The sequence below is a fragment of the Pinus tabuliformis genome, chromosome X (assembly GCF_031772625.1).
Source record: "Pinus tabuliformis cultivar Carrire ecotype Pingquan chromosome X, CPIR1, whole genome shotgun sequence".
Classification (NCBI taxonomy): Eukaryota; Viridiplantae; Streptophyta; class Pinopsida; order Pinales; family Pinaceae; genus Pinus; species Pinus tabuliformis.
In genome coordinates, this window is record NC_142308.1 from 1,081,100,066 (window position 1) to 1,081,123,157 (window position 23,092).

The following is a 23,092-nucleotide window of genomic DNA, read 5'->3' on the forward strand; positions in this document are numbered from 1 at the left end:
TTACAATTCAAAGGTGGTTCACAATTTGCATGAATTCAAGTGGTTTCCGATTTGCAATGAACCATTAATCACACCAATTGATTTTTCTTTAGTTGTTGTTGCATCTCAATTTTTAACTACATGGTATTACTTTCACTGCTTATTTTATCTTAGTTCTATTGTTTCATTCTCCATTTTTTCCTTTCTTGAATCATATTTCCTAATGCATACAATATGGAGCAGGTAATATGAGAAGTGAGACAAAGAATTACATGTATATGCATGAATTTGATAATCTTCTTGTTCTCTCAATATAATGCTTGGGGCTATTCATGGAAAGAATATAACACATACCAACCATTTTCCCACTTGTTGTTTTCTTTCTACATAGGGGGCCGCAAGACTGCATAAGTCATTGGTCTCAAGTTGTAATTCCCATTGTTTCTATACACCAAGAAAACTTCTCAGTGCTCACAATCTTTTTCAATGCATCCACACCATTCTTCAAAGTGTCCATCTTTACCAGCAACACCTTTTTGTCTTCAACCATATCCCTCACAAATTGATACTGAACATCAATGTGCTTTGCCTTCGAATGATAAGCACAATTCTTTGCTAAGAAAATTTCAGTTTGGCTATCATAGTCTATCTCAATAGTTTATTATACCAACCCCATACTTGAACACAATATTTGTAACCAAACTGTTTCCTTGCTTGCATGAGTGGTTTCCATGTATTTAGCCCCTATAGTTGAAAGTGCCACTATAGAATATCTCTTGATAATCCAATTGACTGTTCCTCCAAATATGTTAAACACATACCCACTTGTAGATCTTCTTCGATCCATATGTCCATCCCATTCTACGTCAACAAATCCATGTATAACCAAAACTCTGTCCAATCCTGGTCTTCCTTGGTAGCACAAACTATAATCACTAGTGCCACAAAAATACCTGAGAACCTGCTTCACTGTTGTCCAATGCTCCTTCCCTAGTTTTGACATAAACTTGCTCAATAGTCCCACTGCATGTGCAATTTCTGGTTTGGTACAGACCATTGAACACATCAAGCTACATACTACACTTTCATATCATATTGACATAAGATAGAAAAAACGTAGCATGTTAAGTCAAGATTTCATTTGAGTAACATGTACATTTTTAGTAGGGTCATGATAGAGGAGTTTAACAACCAATGTCACTATCATCAAGGAACTTAGAGGGCTTGGTTCTCTTGATTAAATATGAGTTCCATACCCTAGTACATGATAAACTCCAATGGAAATATTGCAATCCCACCAATCCTGAAAAACTAATAAGTACGCTGGATTTTAAGTGACATCTAAAATTCTACTTTCTATGTATGAAATCTAATGAGGTCAGAACCACTCTCAAACATCCCGAGTCATTCCATGGTAGTTTTAAAAATTTAGTAAAAGGATGAAAACAAAATATATAGGAGAATTTCACTTTTACTTTAAGAATTTAATATTACCATGAATTTCATGTCAATACTAGGGACATAGGTTTGAAATTTGGCTACTATGGACATAATATTACCATAGTTTTTTCTTTATCCCTCCCAAAATATTCTTGAACCTCTATTTCTCCAGCCCACTTATTTGTTGCCTCTGTTTGGCCAATTTATTGTATAAACAATACCTTATAATACACATATTGCTATACAACATATAAAATCCATTTACACCCCTATTATATGCTCAATATATTATTTCATTTTTTTCTCATTTTTTATGCCCCAATATGAATGCACGTGATATTGTATTTCTTTTTCAATGAAGCCCCTGTGAGATGGATATACAGAAGTGGTTAACAAAAGTTTAGGAAATTTGTTGAGGAGTTTGTTGAATGAACATAAAAATCAATGCAACGAAGTTCTCCCACATGCTAAATTTGTATGCAACGATTTGCCCAATAGGAGCATAGGCATGAACCCATTCCAAAATGTATCTGGAATGCGTCTTTGAGGCATTATTAAACTTGGGAACTTTGGAAATGAGGAAATGAGAAGTGTTGATGTGGAGGAGTCTGTTATAGCAAAGCAATATTTGCATGAGCAAGTTAAAGGATAACCTTAGAAAAACAACCAAAACTACAAACAAAAGGTATACCACAAGTAAAGAGAAGTAAATTTCTAATTTGGGGATATAGTGCTAGCTCATTTGAGGAAAGATAGATTCCAAAGAAGTGAATGTGACAAATTAAAGGTGAAGAACATAGGACCTTGTAAAATCTTGAGGAAATTTTCAGCCAATGCTTATGAAATTGAATTGTCACCTAATATTGGAACTTCTCATATATTTAATGTTTTAGACATGTATCCCTATAGAGAACTTGAAATAGAGGATGGAGAAAATAAATAGAAGATTCAATGGAAGAACCAATTACCTACAACCCAAAAGGCACAAATGGAGATGATCCTTGACCAAAAGCATGTCAAAAGGACTAGAAAGAAGAATCATTTTGAATATTTAGCTAAGTGGAAACAACTCGCAAGAGAAGACACAACCTAGAAGAATGCTACTAAGATCCACGGGCATGGTAAAACTATGAAAGGTCTCATGGAAAAGAGTGTGTGAAAACTTTTTGTTCTGAGGGAGTCTAATGCAAAAGCATCCTATTTTTTTTTCCACATGAAATAAAAATTCCTCATATATACTACTACCAAATATATGTATTTTTTATGCTTATGTGCCCCTTATGGGAAAACTATACTAAAGTAGTTACTATATGTTCTAGAAATAAACATATAATAATTTAGTAAATGTTTCGCGGGAAAGAAAACACCTCTTCTTTTATAAAAATTTTCCTTTCTCTTTGTAAATAAAGTGTGTAATCCACATGCCCCACAAGCACACGAGAAAGAGACAAAGCAAAGGGATCACTCTACAAATAGTTAGTTTGACCCTGTAATTTCCTTATGAATACCAGCCTAGATCCATCTAACTTCGGATCTATCATGCGTCGAGAGGGATCAAATCCTTCGAGGTGTAAACCTTCTTTTCGGAGTGTATAATTTTAGGAAAGGTTTGCACATCAAGGGATTTGATCCCTCTTGGCACATGATAGATCCGAAGTTAGATGGATCTAGGCTGGTTCCAGTTGAGGAGAACAATGGCACATTTTTAGATTATCATTATTATGTATATGTTTGAGATAGACTTCATACTTTGAAATTTACATTATGTTTTATTTGTTTGACATAACTATAGCATTCTCTTTTTAATTTTTGTTTTTGTTTCTTATCTTGAATTTTTGTACATCTGTGCTTGGATGCTTTGGGTGGTTTGTGTGTTTATGTGTTTGAATTTGGATGGTAATGTTTGTGAATGTTATAATTATTGTGTTATATTTCTATATGTGTATGTAATTGTCTGTTAGTAATTAGTTGGTGATGAAGAAGGGAGACAATCTTGTCAATAGTTTGCAAGAGGATTGATACTGCACATTTATTTCATTTAATTTTAGGTGTTACAACTTTTGATAATTAATTAATTCTTAATAGTGTCCCTTTGGGTATGACTAAATATATCTTAAAGAGTAGTTTAAATAATTTATTGCATCAAGATTACTCTTGAAATAGTTTGTTTCATTGTTAATTTTTGAAATAATTTAGTTTCCTTCAATATATTTTGATGATTTTTTTTTGTTTTTATTCTATAGTTTGTTTCACAAAAGTAAAGAAATAATGTAATTTTGGTTTTTTTTTTAATGAGTGGTCGGATTTACAAAACTTTTACATTATTTGTTAGTTTTTCCATCTTTTCATATTGATTATATGAAAATAATAGTTTTTTTTTTTTTTTTTCGAGGAAAAAAGCAAAACTTTTTATTAAGCATATAAAAAGTTTACAATCTGATGATATCTTTTGCAGGCCTGTTGGCTCCCATGTGTGCTGTTTTGTACTTCTAAAGAGTATAAAACCCAAGCAAAAAGACTCAGTCCTGTTACGACTGATTGATCTGTCCTGTAACTTGCTGTTAATGACAAGTATGGTCTGCCTCCCTACAGGAGGCTTTAAATACAAACCAGTAAGCATGCATACCCCGGGGTCTCCTTCGAAGAAGGAAAACAACCCCATACAAAAATATATAAAGTGTCTTTTTGAAAGAAAACTGAAAACTGTACAGGAAGGTTTTTTGACTGTTTATAGTGCTGCAGATATATAGATAAAACGCGAAAAGAACCAAAAATAACTAAGTACAAAAATCCTTCTAGCCTGCGGGATCTGCTGACAAAAAGGAAAGATATGATATTGCCTCGATCATAGTGGTGGAGTAAAAGGGGCCTGATGAGAAATGAAAGTCTGCCCCTGTCTGGATTCTGCTATTGACCATACGCCCAAATCTTGCTGTAGACCATTCTTAGAAAGCTGGTCTGCTTCCTCGTTCTTCTCCCTGTAGATGTGGCAGATAGATAAACTGTTAAAAGATGGCTTTAAAAACATGATTTCTTCTACAAGAGTCTTCAAGATCTGGTTTTTACACGATGCATTTCCATTAACCCATTTTATTACATTCATAGAGTCTCCGAAGATTTGAATTGTGAAGATATTTCTTTGTAGTAACCAGCAAAGGAGAAAGCGCAAAGCAGATAGCTCAGCATAGTTGTTTGTACCAGGACCTAGCCCTACAGAAGCCTTTAGAGTATGATCATGGTTCAAATGAATGCATAGGCCTGCCCCGGCCTTGTTATTCTGAGATGCTCCGTCGAAGAATGCCCAAGGAATGCCCTCCAAGATAGATACAGGCTTTTGTTTCTTTTGAGTATCTTTGGGGGCAGGGATCGGGATGGCAGAGTAAATGGCAGCACAGTTTATGGCAATGATGGCTGTGGGAGTATCCTTGTCTTGAAACAAGCTTTTGTTTCTTGCTAACCATACTCCCCAAAAGAAAATAAGGGGCAAGTTCCTCATGTTTCCCTCCGGATAGGATTGCCACCACTTCCTCCAAGACTCCTCCAATGGATCTAAACCCCACTGAGCTTTTACCTTAAGTAAACAGGTTACCTCCTCGCATATTTTTTTTGAGACTGTACATGCTGTAAAAAGATGACTGATTGATTCCTCTTCTGTCTTGCATAAGGGGCACCTCCCAGGCCCAACTAGATATCTGGCTTGTAGAATGTCCCAGGTAGGAACTTTCCTTTTTAGTATGCACCATAGGAAGATCCTGGCCTTAGCTGGGCATTTTAATTTCCATATGTTTTTCGCCCACCAGTCTGGAATTCCCCATCCTTTCTTTGCCATTAGGAAAGTATATCCATCTTTTGGGGAATAATCTCCTGTTTTGCCTTGCGCCCATATCAGATGGTCTGGCTCATCTTTTAGTCTGACATTTGAACGATGCAGTTCTTGAATGTAGGAAGCCCATTCGTTCTTCCACCTGATATTCAAATCTAAATCTTCATCATTCTTCCAAGCCTGACCCCAGATTGTAGAATGACCTACTTTCTCCACCTGATTTAGAGTTGTGATTCCTTTGTTATCCAGGTGTCTGAGGAGACCAGGTGACAGAGCATAAGCTTCATTACAGCCTACCCATGGGTCTCTGCCGATTCTGATATGTCTTCCATCTCCCACTTTCCATGCCAAACCTTGTTCAATCACAGAGAAAGCCTCCACCGTGGCCTTCCAAATGACTGAAATATTCTTCATTTTCTTGTCTTGGCTTCGAATCCAATCTTCCAAGGGAGTTGGATCAATGTACTTCCTTTTAACGACCTTTGTCCAGAGATTCTCCATTGTGACTAGTCTCCAACCTGATTTAGCTGCGAGAGAAAGGCTGAACTCAGGGAGCCTTTTTATTCCCCAACCTCCCCATTCTTTTGGTCTAGCCACCTTGTCCCATGCCACCCAAGGAAGTACAGAGGACTCTTTGGAACCTGCCCATAGAAATCTACAGCATATTCTTCTGATTTTCTCCATCACTCCTTTGGGGACCCATGTTAAAGCTGCCCAGTAAACAGGAATGGCAAGCAAAACAGATTTTATTAGGGTCAATCTGCCAGCTCTTGAGAGCCACTTGAAACTCCAATGGGAAATTCTGGCTTCTATCTTTGCTATGAGCCAGTTCCAATCCTCTTTTTTATAAGCTGCCGGCTTCAGCCAAAAACCCAAATATTTGAAAGGAGAGTCCAGAGGCTGATGTTGGAAAGGGAAGAGATTTACCATCCTGGATCTTTCTCTTCTGTCAAAGTCTGCCACACAAACTTGTGATTTTCTAGCGTTTATCTGCATTCCTGTAGCTTTCAGAAATAGATCGAAAATTCATTTTAACTCCTTAAGTTCATTATAGGATCCATTGGTGAAAATCAAGATATCATCAACAAAAAGCAGATGGGTGATAAAGAGATTTATTGCTACCTCAATACCTTTTACCTTCTCCTCTCTTCTTGCTTTGTGAATCAGTCTGCTTAGCCCTTCTGCCACTAGGAGAAACAAGAGAGGGGATAAAGGACAGCCTTGCCTGAGGCCTCTTTGGCTGTTGAAAAAAGGGGAGGCTGCTCCATTGATCAGGATTGCGAAACTGACATTTGTGATACAACCCATAATCCAGCTAATAAAAGAGTAATTGAAACCCAGGTGAGTGAGCAGCAGCCGGAGATAGAGCCAGTTTATTCGGTCATATGCTTTGGAAAGGTCTATTTTGAGAACCGCTCCCTTCTTCTTCTTCTGTTTCACACTGTGAATTACCTCCTGTGCTACTCCAATGGCTTCGTGAATTTGTCTTCCATCCAAAAAACCAAATTGTTCCATTGAGATGTTTCTTGATAGAATGGGGACAATTCTGATAGCTATCACCTTTGCAATGATCTTGTATATACAATTACACAGGGAAATTGGCCTGAAATCTTCAAAACTCTCCGGATCATCCTTCTTAGGAATCAGAGCAATAAAAGTAGAATTGAAAGGCCTGTAGATTTCTCCTTTCTGTCTAGATTCTTCTACCACATCAGTAATTTCCGAGCCTATTAGGTCGAAAAAAGAGAGAAAAAGTTCAATAGTCCAGCCATCAGGACCTGGACTTTTGTCTTTGGCCATGCATTTCATAGCAGCTTCAACCTCCTCCTTGGTAACAGGAATTGATAACTCTTCTGCTTCTTCCTCCTCAACGAACCTTGGGAAGCATTGTGCTGTTTTTATGACTTCTGCTATGGTGGCTTCTCCTGAGTCTGAGAAAATTTCCTGGAAGTGCCTCTGTCCTAGACCAGAGAGATCTGAAAAAGAACTAACCTCCCTACCTTCTTCATCTTTTAGGCTCCAAATAGTATTTGCAGATTTTCTTCCTTTGGCAAGTTGTGAAAAAAACCTAGTATTTTCATCCCCTGATTTTAGCCATATTGCCCTACTCTTAAGCCTCCATTCTTCTTCCTTATCCAAGAGGATTTTGTTTTGAAGCTTCTCCAAATGAAGAATTCTATCCTTTGAAGCCTGAGAATAATATCCCTCCTCCTCAGTGCTCTCCAGAAACTTCAACTCCTCCCTGATTCCAGCCAGTTCTTCATTCTGTTTCAGTTTCCTGTTCTTTGCCCATGTTATTGTCGCTTTCTTCAATCTTTTGAGATTCTCCATGAACAGGAAACTCTTATTCTCTCTTGCATTTCTGTCCGGATGGATCCATGTATTCTTAAAAAGATTGATGAAGGAGGGATCTTGAAGCCAAGAAGAGTTGAATTTAAAGGGGGAAGGAGGCTTTGGGGGAGGAAAAGAGAGATCCAGGAAAATAGGGAAATGGTCTGAGTTACCTATTTCCTCAACCCACTGCCTGAAAATAGGAGCTTTGGAGATTAGGTCCTCAGATAACAGAAAACAATCTAACCTTTTTGCGATCCGGTCCTCCCCTGTTCTTCTGTTCCTCCAGGTAGGCTTAAGTTTGACCGGGGCAGGGTCTATGAGATTATTTTCCAAAAGAAGATTGTGAAAAAATTCCGACAGAGGGTCTTCCCTAGCTGAAGGACCCCATGCTTCAGCTCTGCCTATGGAAAAATTTAGATCACCCCCCACAATTGACAAGGAAGACTTCATCAAAGGTTTTGACAACAATTCATCCCAGAAGATCTCCCTTCCTTGACAAGGGCCATATATGTTTACAATTGAAATGGGGATGGTGAAATCAGGGGAGATAACCTCCATGCCCATGACTTGTTTCATCCCCCATTGATTAATGACCTTAATTCGACCTTCTCTGAACCCAATTGCTAAACCCCCCGAATGACCTGATGAATCAATCGCAGAAAAAGTCCAGCCTGGCAGAAGAGCCTTTAACATTTGTTCTACCTCTGTAGCCTTCCCCAAGGTTTCTTGCAGAAAGAGAATGTCCACTTTTGAGTTAAGGATCCAATCTTTTAAGGCCAGTTTTTTAGGTTTACTGGCCAAACCTCTGCAATTCCATGATGACAAAATCATTTGTTAACAGAGACAGGGGATTGCACTGCTCTAAGTACCCCGGGGATTGAATATTGTTTCCCGTCTGCTACATCCAGCTTAGCTTTAAGTTTTGCCTTGGAAAGGTCTGATTTCCTACCTCTCTTATTTTTGGCATAACTCTGAGAGATAGACTGTCCTAAACCTCCTATTGCATTCGACTGCCCATTCTTCCCTCCCATAGATCTAAGATTGTAGGGGCACGGAGTGTGAGGGACAGGGGGGGCAAGAGGGGGCCACATATCTTCACAATTCAAATCTAAGGATGGCATGGCAGCCGATATAGAGTCTACATCAGGAGAGGACTTTACATTTTCCATGATTTCGTTTATAGCATTGATATGAGAGGGAGAGATTGAAGGCGAAACATGCATTGAAGCAGAAACATGCTCAGGATTTTTAAGAGAGGAAAGAGGGGGACCTGAGCACATACCCATTTCCGAGTCGATGGTTGGAACTTGATCTGCGGGCGCATCCTTCGCGATTTCCTCCTCTACTTCCACCGGTTGCAATTCAGAAGTTTGTGCATCCTCTTGGACATGGGGGTCTTTAGTTACTGGCTCTTTTAGAGGCTCCTCGATCTCCATTTCAGCTGATGCCTGCTTCGCTGTATCTTCTTTCTCCTGGGGCGCTTGATGTTGATAGTGAGCTGGTTCTCTGAAAACAGGGGTCCTCCGAAAGCGTCTCCTTCTTCTGAACAGTGGACAATCCTTTGCAAGGTGCCCGTATTCATGACAGCGATGGCACCTAAACGGCAGATGCTCATAATCCAACAGCTGTTCGAACACATAGTCTTTATATTGTAAATTGATTTTTTGAGCCAGGCCTCTGCTCGGATTTAGGCTTACCAAGATGCGTGCCATTGCTCTGTTTTTTGTCTCCATAAAGGACATATCTGCTTCAAGGAAAGACCCCAGCCTGTTCCCAATGGTTTTGAACACAGTCTCTGTCCAAAGAAACGAGGGTAGACCCGGGGCTCTCACCCAGACCGGGAACTCATCAGTCCTCTCTTTGATAGCATCAAAAAGGGGGTTCCATCTTTTCAGCAGAACCGGAATGTGCCCAATGTTCCAGTTTCGTGCAAGCACCCATTCTGCCGACTCCTTGTCCTCAAAACTGAGCTTGAACCATCCCTTCGCCAAACATTGAGCCTCGAACTGAAAGGGTCTATCAGTGACGAAACTATTTTCTCCCCATGATTGAAGAAATTCCGACGAAAATTTCTTGCCTCTTGCCCTTCCGACTATGGTACATTCTGCAACAGCTAGGGTTTCTTCTATAGAAACCTCCATGCCTAGGACCACGTTCCCTACAATCTCCTGAGATCCAATTGGCCTTTGTGATTTTCTTTTCTCCCCTTTATTCCTTATACCTTCCACAGAAAACCTATTCTCCCCACGGCCGTCGTTCCACTCAGGTTCCTCCTGTGCCGGCTCCTCATGGATATCTTTCTCCGGTTGAGACTGGACATGGGTTGAGAAAACAGGGTCAGTGGTCCCTGAAAAGAGATGACCTTCCGCCGCACCCTCGAGACCTCCTCTTTCTCCTGCTAAACTGTCGATATGGCCCGCGGAACCACCTTCAAAGATTTCTTTTTGCAATGGGGGTTCTTTTTGCAGAGAAACCCTGGAGAGCGGAGGAAAACCACCAGAAACCCTAGACGTGCCGAGACCTGAAGAAAGCCCCAAATTGGAGAGATCTTCGAAACCCCTAGATGGAAAAATCCGGCTTGGTTCTGCTTTGTCCTTGGGACAAGAAGAAGGGGCACCTTCTATCAGACCATCAGTCGTATTACCCTTTACCACCTGTTTGAAAGAACCCTGATTTCGTGTTCTAGGGGCTTCATTGCCATGTTCCTTACTCTGATACAGAAAAGCTGGTTTATCTTGCTGTGCGAATGACTCCAACCTCGACAGCTCGAAAGCTCCAAAAAAATGTTCCACATTCTGGACCGTGGGTTCCTTCCCCCACATTGATAGAATGTCTTCCAGTTCCGGGTCTAAGTCCACCAATTCGTTGGGATTAACCATGGTTAGGGTAACCGTTCCAAGAAAAACGACAGCGAAACGGTCAATGGTGACAGGCGCCTTTACCCTAATCTTGAGGAGAAAAACGGAATGAAAACGGAAATACTGCAGCTATAGTGGTTGTTTCCTTTGAACAGCAGTCACTTACACCAAAACAAAAAACGACCGACCTCCAGCTGCCAGTCACCCGGGGGTGATGATTCCCTGCGCCTTCAAACTGTTGCGGAGAAAAGTTCTGCAAAGCTGCCTACCCGTGAGCTGCAACACGGTTTTGCCCGAAACCCTCGTCTCCAAACCCTAACCATCGCCATCAAATTTTGTTTGTTATTAATTTTCATATGAAAATAATAGTTGAGATCGTAAACCATTCAATTATTTAACTCGAACTATTGTAGTAAACATCATACTATGTCTCTCTTGCTTTCCAATATTAATAGGTTGAATTACTATAACACAAAAATCAATGCACATTGTCAAACACTTTTTTTCACTTACACTAAAATCAATGCACATTGTTAATCCAAACATTGTAAGTTAATGTACCATCATAGATTGAGTTACATCAAATCAGAAATCATCATCTACACTGAAATCAATGCATCTAATGCACAAAATAAAATATGATTAGAAAACATCTACATTGAAATCAATGAATCTAATGCAAGAAATTAAATAAGATTATAAATCAACATCTACACTAAAATCAATGTATCTAGTGCAAGTAATCAAATAAGATTAGAAATCAACATCTACACTGAAATCAATGCATCTAGTGCAAGCAATCAAATACGATTAAAAATCAACATCTACACTGAAATCAATGCATCTAGTGCAAGAAATCAAATATGATTAGAAATCAACATCTACAATGAAATCCAGGCATCTAGTGTAAGCAATCAAATAGGCTTAGAAATCACCATCTACACTGAAATCAATGCATCTAGTGGAAGAAATCAAATAGGATTAGAAATCACCATCTACACCGAAATAAATGCATTTAGTGCAAACAATCAAATAGAATTAGAAATTACCATCTACAATGAAATGAATGCATCTAGTGCAAGTAATCAAATAGAATTAGAAAACATATACACTAAAATCAATGCATCTAGTGCAAGAAATAAAAAGGATTAGAAATCAACATCTACACTAAAATAAATGCATTTAGTGCAAGTAATCAAATATAATTAGAAATCAACATCTATACTGAAATCAATGCGACTAATGCAAGCAATCGAATAGGATTATAAATCACAATCTACCCTGAATTCAATGCATTTAGTGCAATAATTCTTCTTCCCTCTCTCCCCCCTCCATATATATCTATATCTCCCTCCATCTTTGCTTCTTTGTCTCCTTTTCTCATCCCCAAACATACACACTCTCTTTCCATCTCTTCTTTTTCACTCCCTCCCTCTCTCTCTCCACTTTTCTCTTTTTATGTCTTTCTTCTTCCCTCCCTCTCTCCTCCTCTATATCCCTCCCTCTCTCAAGTATTTTCTATCCCTTTCTCTCCTACCTACCTCTCTCTTTCTCTCTCCCTCTCTCTATTTTCCCTCCAACCCCATCACTATATCCATCCCTCTCTCCTTCTCTCTCCCCCCTCCATATTTGTGTCCCCCTCTCTCTCTTACCCTTCTCTCCCTCTCTCACTCCTCTCATCTCTCTCTTCATTCCTCCTCTCCCCTAACCTTCATTTCATCTCCTTAAGTGCAAGCAATCAAATAGGATTAGAAATCACAATCTACACTGAAATCAGTGCATCTAGTGCAATAATTCTTCTTCCCTCTCTTCCCCCTCCATCTATATCTACATCTCCCTTAATCTCTCCTTATTTGTCTCTCTATCTCACCCTCCCCACCCAAACACACATGATTTCTCTCTCCATATATATCTATCTCTCCCTCTCTCTATCTCTCCCTTCTTCCCTCTCTTCACCTTCCATCTATATATCTATCTCTCCTTGTCTCTCTATATCACCCCTAAAATATACACATTCTTTCTCCATATTTATCTATCTCTCCCTCCCTCTTCCTCTTCCCCTTTCTCTCTCTTCCCATTCTTTCCCTCTCTCCCCCCTTTTATCTCTCCTCCCTCTTGCTCTCCTCTCTCCCTCTCTCTCCATCTCCTTTATCACTCTCTCTCTCTCCACCTTTATCTCTTTATGTCTTTCTTCTTACCTCCCTCTTTCTCTCCCTTCCTCTCTCCTTCTCTCTCTCACATCCTCACTCTCTTCCTTCCTCTCTCTCCCTTTCTCTCCCACCTCCCTTTGTCTCTCCCCCTCATCTCTCTTTCTCTTTCTCTCTCTCTCTACCCTCCAACTCTATCAATATCTCTCCTTCTCTCCCCCTCTTCTATCTATCTCTCCTTCTTTATCTCTCTATCTCACCCCAAAACATATACACACTCTCTCCATCTCTCCCTTGTCACTCCCTCTCTCTCTCTCCCCACTTTTATCTCTCTATGTGTTTCTTCTTCCATCCCTCTCTTCCAACTCCATTTCTCTACCCCTCGCTCTCTCCTCCTCTCTCTCAAGTCTCTCTCATCCTTCCTCTCTACTTTTCTCTCCCTTCCTCTCACACCATCTATCTCTCCACCTCTATCACTCTATGTCTTTGTTATTCCCCCCCATATATATATCTATAGTTAATATATATCATGATACATTAATATATATTATAATATAACAAATTTAATATTATATTAAATTTAATATTGTATTAATATTAAGTTATTAAATTTATAATATTAATATTAGATTTACTGATTTTTTTACATGGCATGATAACAAAGTTTTCAAATATTACAACTTTGATGTGGCAATATTTATGTTTTTACAGATTTTAATATATCCATAGAATATAGTTTTCCTTTTAAAGATTCATTTCATTTCGATTTTTGTGTTGAGTTAACCTTTTTACTTTATTTTAAGAAGTGGTATTGACTATAGTAAAGAGTACAAATGTTTAAAATTTTACTTGATTTGGAATTTTAATGTGGTAATTTTTTTTGTTAAAGGTAAATTGATGATCCATTCAAATTCAATGTATATGATACAACAACTATTAAAGACATAAGATAATTGTATTCTAATTTTTTTCATTGCTTTCTAAAACTACAATACAATTATCTTATGCACTTAATAGTTATTTTATCATATACGTTGAACTTGAATAAATAAATAAATAATTATACAAAACATTTAAATCTTCTTTTTTTCTAATATTTTCTAATTTTCTAATTTTGGCTCACATTAACAAAATTTCAACTTTGATGAACAACGGACATCCTTACACATCATACTGGGATGCTGTAGAATGAGGCTCAATTAAAAGAAATATTAAAATATTTTGGAACATGATTTTCAATTCTTTGTGTTGAATTAACCTTTTTCCTTTGATTTAAGAGATGATGCTGGTTTTAGTAAATCCGAGTAAAGATGTTTAATATTTCACCTAATTTGAAATTTTAATGTGGTAAATTTATGATCCATTAAAATTCACGTATATGATAAAGAAACTATTAAACACATGAAATAATTTTTTATTATCCATTCAAATTATATAGTTATATTTTAATAATTAATGTTAGTCCATTAACAAGATTAAAAAGTTATATCAAGCTATTGTTTTGGTCAACATTAGCCAAAAATATTTTTATTATTTTTTGAGACATATTTACACATCTGGGTCATACTGGACTGTAGAATACGCCTCTCAATACAATAATATCATTTTATATTGATTGTTGTTTTGCATTTTTCCCTTTGGTTATTTGTATCATTGAACACTTAAAAATATTTCTTATTAGCTCCCATTGAAATCTGAATAGATATGTAAGCCCTCTAAATAGAGTTGTAAGCCCAAAACACCCACACCCTAAATCGAGTCAATTATCCTAAGTTGGAGGAAATATGGGTCTGTAACATAATTGCTATTGTTAAACTCACTTGTATACCCAAATATATCTTAGTTAACCCCTTGGCAAGACCCGTCATGAGCGAAGCAAGTGGTATCTTTCTTTATTAAAGTTTTTTCATGTGTAGTCCCTAAAATATGAGTCAAAGGTTTATATGAGCCAAAGTTTTTTTCTCAATTGTATCTAGCCTGAACATCAAGATATAAGAAATTGTTAAAAGTTATCCGAGGATATAATAAATAGTTGTTAGAACCTAGATCAAAGGAAAAGGAAAACGGATGAAGTCTAGATTTTCAAAGGAGATAGGACCTACTATAATACCAAGAGTATATTTAACAATTAGCGGATAAAAAGAGTCTATTCTAAATTTTTGAAGGAGATAGGACCTACTATAACACCAAGAGTATATCTAACAATTAGTGGATAAAAAGAGTCTATTCTTTGAGTCGAGATCATAGCGGAACACTATGCTCAATGAAATTTGAACCACAATATCATGAATTTCACCCAAGAATACTTACCATTAAACCACACATCACTATATATTTGTAATGAATTTTATTATAATGAGAAAATGCCAAAAACCCAAGTGTTATAAACTCACACGCCTTTGACATTAAGCCCTGGGTCAGATTACGGGTATATGGTATTTTTTTTAGTGTGGTCAGGAGAAAAAAATATAAACAAAAAAGGAAATAATGAACCACAGATGATTCCACTATGTCATATCTAATATCCAACTTTTTCCACAAGACTCTCCAAAAGTAGCCTGAGAAATTGGTGTCCTTCTCACCCGTTATAATGTTTGGAAGAGCATGTAACCATATTATTCATCTAAGGAACAAAGGAGCAACTTAGCGAGCATTGTTTATGTTTCTATATACTATGAAATGGGACATTTTTGTAAAGAACTCCAAAGAACTAATTCATAGCCCATTTGGGTTCTCAACAATCCCAAGACAAAATATATTGAAATATCATCCCATGGTTCCTTTGGTATGGGTAAGGTCATATGAATCCTCATATGTTGTTTTCCGCCTTTTTCTTTTTTGACATATCCAATGAGGAGAAACAAACATGTTCACATATCTTCTCATATAAAGATTTATTTTATTTTATTTTTTCTCACTTTTAAAGGTCTTATTCCTTCCAAAGTGTGCTCCTAACTTTTTTGAGTGCATCCCTCATAACATTCTTTATTTCCCTCATCTAAGGGAAATTCATAATGAAGATCCCTAAAAAAAACAAAGCCATCCAATAAATAGAAGGATTCAAATAAACATAAACAAGTAAGGCCTTGCCTACTTAGAATCACAATAGTGTTGCCAAAGTATGGATAACAAGCATATTCACTCTTCATTTATTCTAGTACAAGTAGTACATTACTAATTATTACCAACAAATGACACCTACTGCTAAAGGAATCAACAATTACATTGGTTTCACTACTCCTTTGTTGAGCAACAAATGCACATGTCTTCAAAATTGAAACCCATTTAGCATGCTTATGTGACAAATTACTCTGGGAATTTATGTACTTCAAGGCTTGATTACGAATCATCATATTAAATTATTTTTGAAGGTGGTAATGCCTCCAATATTTTAAATCTTGTATCACTACATAGAATTATTTATTATAATTGGCACATATTTGTTTGTCTTCATTTAGTTTCTCATTGAAAAAAGCCACAAGTTTACCCTCCCGGCTTACCACTCTTCTAGTTGCAACTCTTAAACCATGACATTCCATTGGAAGAATCTTCTGAAATATTGGTATGGTAAAAATGGGTGTTTTCATAACCCGTATTTTGAGTTCAAAACTTTCAACAATGAGTTTAGTCCCAAGTAAATACCTTTCATCTTGTGCAATTAATCAAGGAAGCACTTATGCCACTAAAATTTCTAATGAACCTCTTATAAAAAATTAATAATCCATGGAAGCTCTTTAGCTTAATGATAGTTTGGTCTAGGTGGATATTGGTGGCCACCCGCCTCACCATTGTTCTGTCAGTTTTTTTTCAATTTCCTTAATTGTAGCACAGTTTACTATTTTTGGTAGTTTTTTGCGTCTTGAACTTCCGGAGCCGTTTTGAGGCCCTAAACGACGTTTTTTTGGCAATATTTGTGTGGGAAATTTCATTGAAATCATCTTCTTAGGTTTAGTCCTCGGAGAGATATTTCCAAAGAGGTATCATGTGCGTCAAACAGAGATAATATGACCAAGTTAATACCCCGAGAAGTTGGCTGTCCAACTAACCCCAACGGGGCCCATAAACTCTTGGTGTTACATCTCCTCGAGTTAGAGCTTTGGTTGTTTAGGGTTTTCTCTTATTGTTCAATAATAAAAAGGCCCTTAAGCCTCATTGTAACTCAGTTTAGAGGCATGTATCTGCCACATCTCTTCTCAGAGATAAGCTACCATCGCCCGAGCTAGTCTCATTTCCATTCTGTTTGTAAGCATATCTCATTATTTGATATTAATGAAAGGAAGTGTTATTTCTGCTGCATCTCTGTATTTATGGTTATATCTGTAATTTTTTGTGTTCCTGTTTAAATTTGGATCAGTGGTATCAGAGCAGTCTTCTCTTTCTTTTCTTTTCTTTGCATGTCCCCAACGAGGCCGGGATATAAGGAGTTAGGGATTGAATTGGTCGAATCTTTGCAAGACCAGCCTCGTAAATCTCGATGGCCTCCCATGGGGGAAGAAAAAAAAGACGAGGGAGTAGGAGATCCTATCAAAATATTTCTCGAGGAAGCCCACGAGAAACAAAGGAACACGATGATGGATAACTTTGCCTAGATCCTTCAACGGTTTTCCTCCGGTGGCGCATCCACATCCAACAACCTCTCTGGAGGCTCCACACCTTTTAAGGTACAAGTAAACTTTGACATTCCCATATTTGAGGGCCAAATAGATGCAGATGCCATAGATAAATGGTTGAATTTGCTAGAAGGATATTTTTCTATTCATGATTTTTCCAGCCAAGAAAAGATTACTTTTTCTCTTCTCAAAGCCATCCCCCACATCAAGGACTGGTGGGAAACCTATTGTGAGTAGAAGGATGAAAGTATGACCTCATTGTTTTCAGCCACTCCCACTTGGAATTCATTCTGGGACGCCATCAAGGAGCAGTACTACCCTGTCGGGAGCTACGAGGACAAATACATAAAGTGGACCAAACTGCGGGAAGGAAGGGACCAAGATTTGCCAGAGTTTACCAATGTTTTTCATACCCTTTGCACGAAGTTGGGTATCAGAGATTCTGAGAAACATTTGGTACTCAAGTACCACGGCTGCCTACATAGATACATCCAGGATGAGATGGAGTTCCTAGGCATCTCCTTGCTCGACACGACGTATCGATATGCCGTCAAGATTGAGCATAAGTTTAAACAGATGAAGCGAGACTTTTGATCTGTGAATTCGAAGCAAGGGAAAGGTGCCCCCAAACCACATAACAAAGGACAAAGCTAAGGCGAGATGGCCCAAGACCACCCGCCAAGGCCACAAGCAAAGGACAACACTGCGAAGCCGAAGAAGGACACGAGGAAGTGGTGTGAGTTCCATAAGAGCTCCACCCACAACATAAGTGAGTGTCCGACCAAGCAGTCACTTGTGGCCGAGTTGAAGGCTTCAAAATCAAATGCATGTTCCGAATTTGAGTCAGAACCCGACAAGGGGAATGAAAAAGGAAAGTAGATTATTGATGCGGAGCCTAATGCCATCGCCACCACCACAAAGATCCAGAAGGAGGAACCCGAAGATATAGAGGAGGAGGAGCATCTCTTCCACTCCTAGATGTGGGTGAAGGATTCCCCGCTACAGTTCATTGTCGATAACAGGAGCCAAAAGAACCTCATTACAACAAAGGTCATGAAGCAGTTAGTTTTATTGACCACAGCACACCCACAACCGTACACCATTGGGTGGCTTCACTAAGGATGAGATCTGCGCGAGAGCCAATAATGCCACCTTCCATACAACATCAAGCCCTTCACGATGAGGTATTATGTGACGTTTCTCCCCTTGATGTTTGTGATGTATTATTAGGCCAACCATACTTGTGGAAGAGACATGTTGTGTATGAGTCAAGGCCTCGCGTTGTTATTATTACATTGGGAAATAAGTTGTACATGATACCGGAGGTAGCACCACCTACCGCCATCTCTCTGATTACTGCAAAACAATCTAGTAAGCTCATTTCCAAAACCGGGAAATTTGTTTTCCTAATGATATGCCCTCAAGGAAAGAAGAAGACGGTGGCCATGACCTCCAAACATGGCCCCTCCGCACGACAACAACAGATGGACAAGGTCGTGGAGGAGTATGAGGACATATTCACCTCCCCCGTAGGGGTGCCTTTGCACTGTCAAGTCAAGCACTCCATCGATCTGACGCCAAGTGCGTCATTACCCAATGGACCAATATATTGGTGCTCCGTTCTGGAGAACGATGAAATCAAGAGGCAAATTCAGGAGCTACTGTAGAAAGGTCACATTCGGCTGAGTTCATCGCCCTGTGGGTGTTGGAAATAATACTGAGAGGGGGGGGGTGAATTAGTATTATCACATTAATAAAACTTTTTCATTTCCATAATCAGATTCATATATGCTACTTCCACAACTTCTTATGATTAAGTTAATTGATCTTCAATGAGTGCATTAGAACATTATCAACCATATTATCAGATAACAGATGCAGTAATAGAGAATAGATCATCACACATAAGGCACACACATGAACACCATGATATAAGGTGGAAACCCAATGTGGGAGAAAAACCACCTGCTGCAAGTCATCTCAATCTTCTTCTTAATAAGAAAATCCTTTTACAATATTTGTACTGGTGTAGTCTTATACCAGTACAGGAGCTACAACCCCCTTTGCTCTTGTACTAGCCAATCCATTTACTAGTAAGCAGGCTGCTACCTACTACAATGCTCCAATGATCTCCCTTAGCTTTTGTACTAGCTTAGATACTAGTACATAGGCGCTGGCCTACAATCTTCTCTCCTCCAGGTACCACGTTTCATCAATTTTCAGACTGGATACACTGAAGCACAACACATAATCTGAAAGGCCACGTTTCATCCAATTTTCATACTGGACCCAACAACAACATTGAAGCTCATAATCAAACAACCTTCTGAATCACCCAATCACCAGATCCATACATATACAATGATATTATGAGAGTTATCAACCAGATCTAGTACATAAAGATAATTCATTAATCATGCTGTTATCTGAACTCAATACCAGTAACCAAACATCAGTTATGCACCCAAAACCCTGCAGAATAGTCAAAGGCAGTTAAAACAAATTTTAAGCAGGGATCGCAACTTCACTGGTATAGATATGCGGATATCTGTACTACCTCCGCACCTGTGCCTTCTGTGGCGCCACGACCACCGCACCTACGCCTTCTGTGGCGCCTCCGAACTACGCCTTCTGTGGCATCTCCGCACTGCGCCTTCTGTGGCGTCTCCGCACTGCGCCTTCTGTGGCGCCTCCGCACTGCGCCTTCTGTGGCGCCTCCGCACTGCGCCTTCTGTGGCGCCTCCGCACTGCGCCTTCTGTGGCGCCTTTGTGGCGTCTCCGCACTGCGCCTTCTGTGGCGCCTCCGCACTGCGCCTTCTATGGCGCCTCCGCACTGCGCCTTTTGTGGCGTCTCCGCACTGCGCCTTCTGTGGCGCCTCCGCACTACGCCTTCTGTGGCGCCTCCGCACTGCGCCTTCTGTGGTGCCTTCGCACTGTGCAGCTGTAGCACTCAAGAGATCACCCTTCACAGATTCGCTTTCAACTTCACTTTCATAGATCAAACTTTCAAAACAATAACCCAATATTTCAGATCTTAAGATATTCAATTGCAAGAATGAATTAGCCAAGTGATCTCCTTTGCTTTATATAGGCAAGCTTCTTCCTAAAATCATGGATCAATACCATAGATAACCAATACAAGGGGCCCAAAAACATGGGGCTCAATAATACCAAGGACTAACCACCATGGACCAAAGGTAAGTTCTCCAACATATACACACTTGTGACGAGGTACCATGGTCCAAAACCATAGGTTCAAATACCAAGGACTAACTACCATGGACCAAAGGTAAGTTCTCCAACATGAAAGTGCGTGAACTTTTTCTCTACATGAAACAAACTTTTCTCTACATGAAATAAACTTTTCTCTGCATAAAAGTGCGTGAAATTTTCTCTACATGAAATAAACTTTTCTCTGCATATAAGTGCATGAACTTTTCTCTACATAGAATAAGCTTTTCTCTGCATATAAGTGCGTGAACTTTTCTGCACTATAATTTATCATCTGAGATGAGTGGGTTGCCATCAAGTACAACATCTGTATCATGAAGCCATACCAGAATCATAATGCCAACAGTGGGAGCCTGCTCATTTTGGTATAGAAGAAGGGTGGGACTTGGAGACTCTGTATTGAAAATTGGGCGTTGAACAAGATCACTGTCTGGAATAGGTACCTGATCCCATGGATTGATGACCTCTTGGACCAACTCAAACGGGGAATATTTTAGCAAGATCGACTTGAATTCCAGATATCACCAAGCACCAATCAAACCCTTCGATGTGTCGAAGACTGCCTTCAAAGCCAAGGAGGGCCTTTTCGAATGGTTGGTTATGCCTTTCGGGTTGACGAATGCTCCTGCAACCTTCATGAGACTAATGGATGACATCTTTCGGCCATTCACCAACTCATTTTTAGTGGTATACTTGGATGGCATCTTGATCTTTAGCTAGAGTTGGGAAGAGCACCTCCACCACATCTGATAGGTTCTCCAAACACTGCGACAACACAAGTTGTGTACCAATTTGGCGAAATGCACTTTTGGCATGACCTAGGTTCAATATCTGAGATACATTATTTATGAACGGGGCATGCACGTGGATCCAACCAAGATCCAATTCATTCAAGATTCGCCAGCCCCAGCCACTCTAACAGAGCTCCGCAACTTTCTTGGTCTTGCCAATTTCTACCACAGGTTCATGTTGGGGGTCTCTCATATCACTTGGCCCTTGAGCCAAGTCACCAAAGGAGGAGTGAAAGAAAAGTTCTTTTGGTCTGAATCTCAACAGAAGGCATTCACTGAGTTGAAACATCACCTCTGCTTTTCACTAGTGCTCACATTACCAAACTTGCAACAACCATTTGAGATCGAGACAGATGCCTCTGACTATGTTATTGGGGCAGTCCTTACTCAACATGGGCATCCAATGGCATATCATCGTGAGATACTTTCAGACACAGTACATAAGCATCCCAATTATGACAAAGAGATGTATTCCATTGTGTAGGCCAACTAACAACGGAAGCATTACATTTTGGGGTAGGAAATGGTCATCAACACATACCACCGACCCCTGCAGTTCATACAGACGCAAGGGAGTTTTAGAAAGATCACCATCAAAAGTGGTCCACATACCTACAACAATTCCATTTCAATATCAAGTACAAGAAGGGCAGAACAAATAATGTTGCAGATTACCTCAGCTGACCACTGATCATGGCGTTACCCACCGTTCTCAACTCTTGTGGGCACGAGACTTCTGATTGACCCTTCTCTACAAAAGCAACCCAGAATTTGGCCACACATACCATACGATCTTGGAGGGTCAGCAAGTTTGAGATTTTCCCCTCCAGGATGCTCTATTATGCCACCTAGGACACCTTTGTGTTCCTGCAAGAGAGTGTGCAAAGATGATTTGGGAAGCGCACTACAGTTGGGTCATTGGGCATTTCGGGGTTGAGAAAATGGTGGTAGTACTGCATAAGTATTTCCGTTGGCCGAATCTTCGACAGGATGTTGGGAAGCACATTGAAGCCCGCATTGCCTGTGCCATTGCCAAACCAACCATCAAGAAGCGAGGTCTCTATACATCGTTGCCTTCCCCTAGTCAACCTTGGGAATCCATCTCCATGGATTACATGTCAGGACTTCCTTCTATTAAGCATGGTAACGCCTGTGTTTTTTTGGTCATCGACAGATTCTCAAAGATGGCCATTATGGTGGCCTGCAAGAAGAGTATAACAATAGAAGCCACTGCTAAACTCTTCTTTGAACAAGTTTGGGCACACTTTGGGATCCCACAATCTATCATCTCAGATCAGGAAAGTAGGTTCCTCAGTACATTTTGGTCTAGTCTTTGGTCGATGCTGGACACCAAGCTCACTAAGTCCACAACTTTCCATCCCCCAACTAATGGCTAGACAAAGGTCGTCATTAGGATGATCATACACATTTTGTGCATGTACAACTCAAAGCATCCACGCACATGGGATGAGAGCCTCCCCTATGTCCAACATAGCTACAACTGGGCTCTCCACAACTCGACTAGCCATAACCCTTTTCAGGTGGGCTTTGGATTCCAACCACTATGTTCCATTGATGTGGCCATACCATTTGCAACAACTCCGGCTCATGTCCAGTTCGAAGCCGACAAGCTTCATTGAGCACATTCAACACATCTGCAAATAGGTCCATGACATATTGGACAAATTCAATGCTAAGTACAAGCAACAACATGATTAGCATCGGGTGCCATACAAGTTCTAGGTGGGTGACAAAGTTTGGCTACATTTGTAGAAGGAGCGCCTCGCTGGGCCCCACCGCAAGATTCACCCACTTCGATATGGGCCATACACAATCACCAAGGCTGTGGGAGATAATTATTTTGAGCTCATCATTCCCC

General features: G+C 39.5%; 1 protein-coding gene across 1 annotated transcript; it reads right to left on the bottom strand.

The window, feature by feature from the left end:
• Positions 1 to 4,264: 4,264 nt before the first annotated feature.
• LOC149143575 (uncharacterized) lies at positions 4,265 to 8,407 on the bottom strand. Its single transcript, XM_089451882.1, has 3 exons — positions 6,695 to 8,407; positions 6,380 to 6,527; positions 4,265 to 5,952 (listed from the first exon to the last, which is right to left on the bottom strand). The coding sequence occupies exons 1-3, from the start codon at positions 8,405 to 8,407 to the stop codon at positions 4,265 to 4,267; spliced, it is 3,549 nt and encodes a 1,182-aa protein (XP_089308008.1).
• Positions 8,408 to 23,092: the final 14,685 nt, after the last annotated feature.

Coding starts and splice junctions, on each gene's coding strand:
- LOC149143575 (XM_089451882.1), bottom strand. CDS start 8,407: ATGATTTTGTCATCATGGAATTGCAGAGGTTTGGCCAGTAAACCTAAA. Junction 6,528..6,694: donor CCATTGGAGTAGCACAGGAG/GTAATTCACAGT, acceptor CACAAATGTCAG/TTTCGCAATCCTGATCAATG. Junction 5,953..6,379: donor AAGCAAGAAGAGAGGAGAAG/GTAAAAGGTATT, acceptor TTTACTGGGCAG/CTTTAACATGGGTCCCCAAA.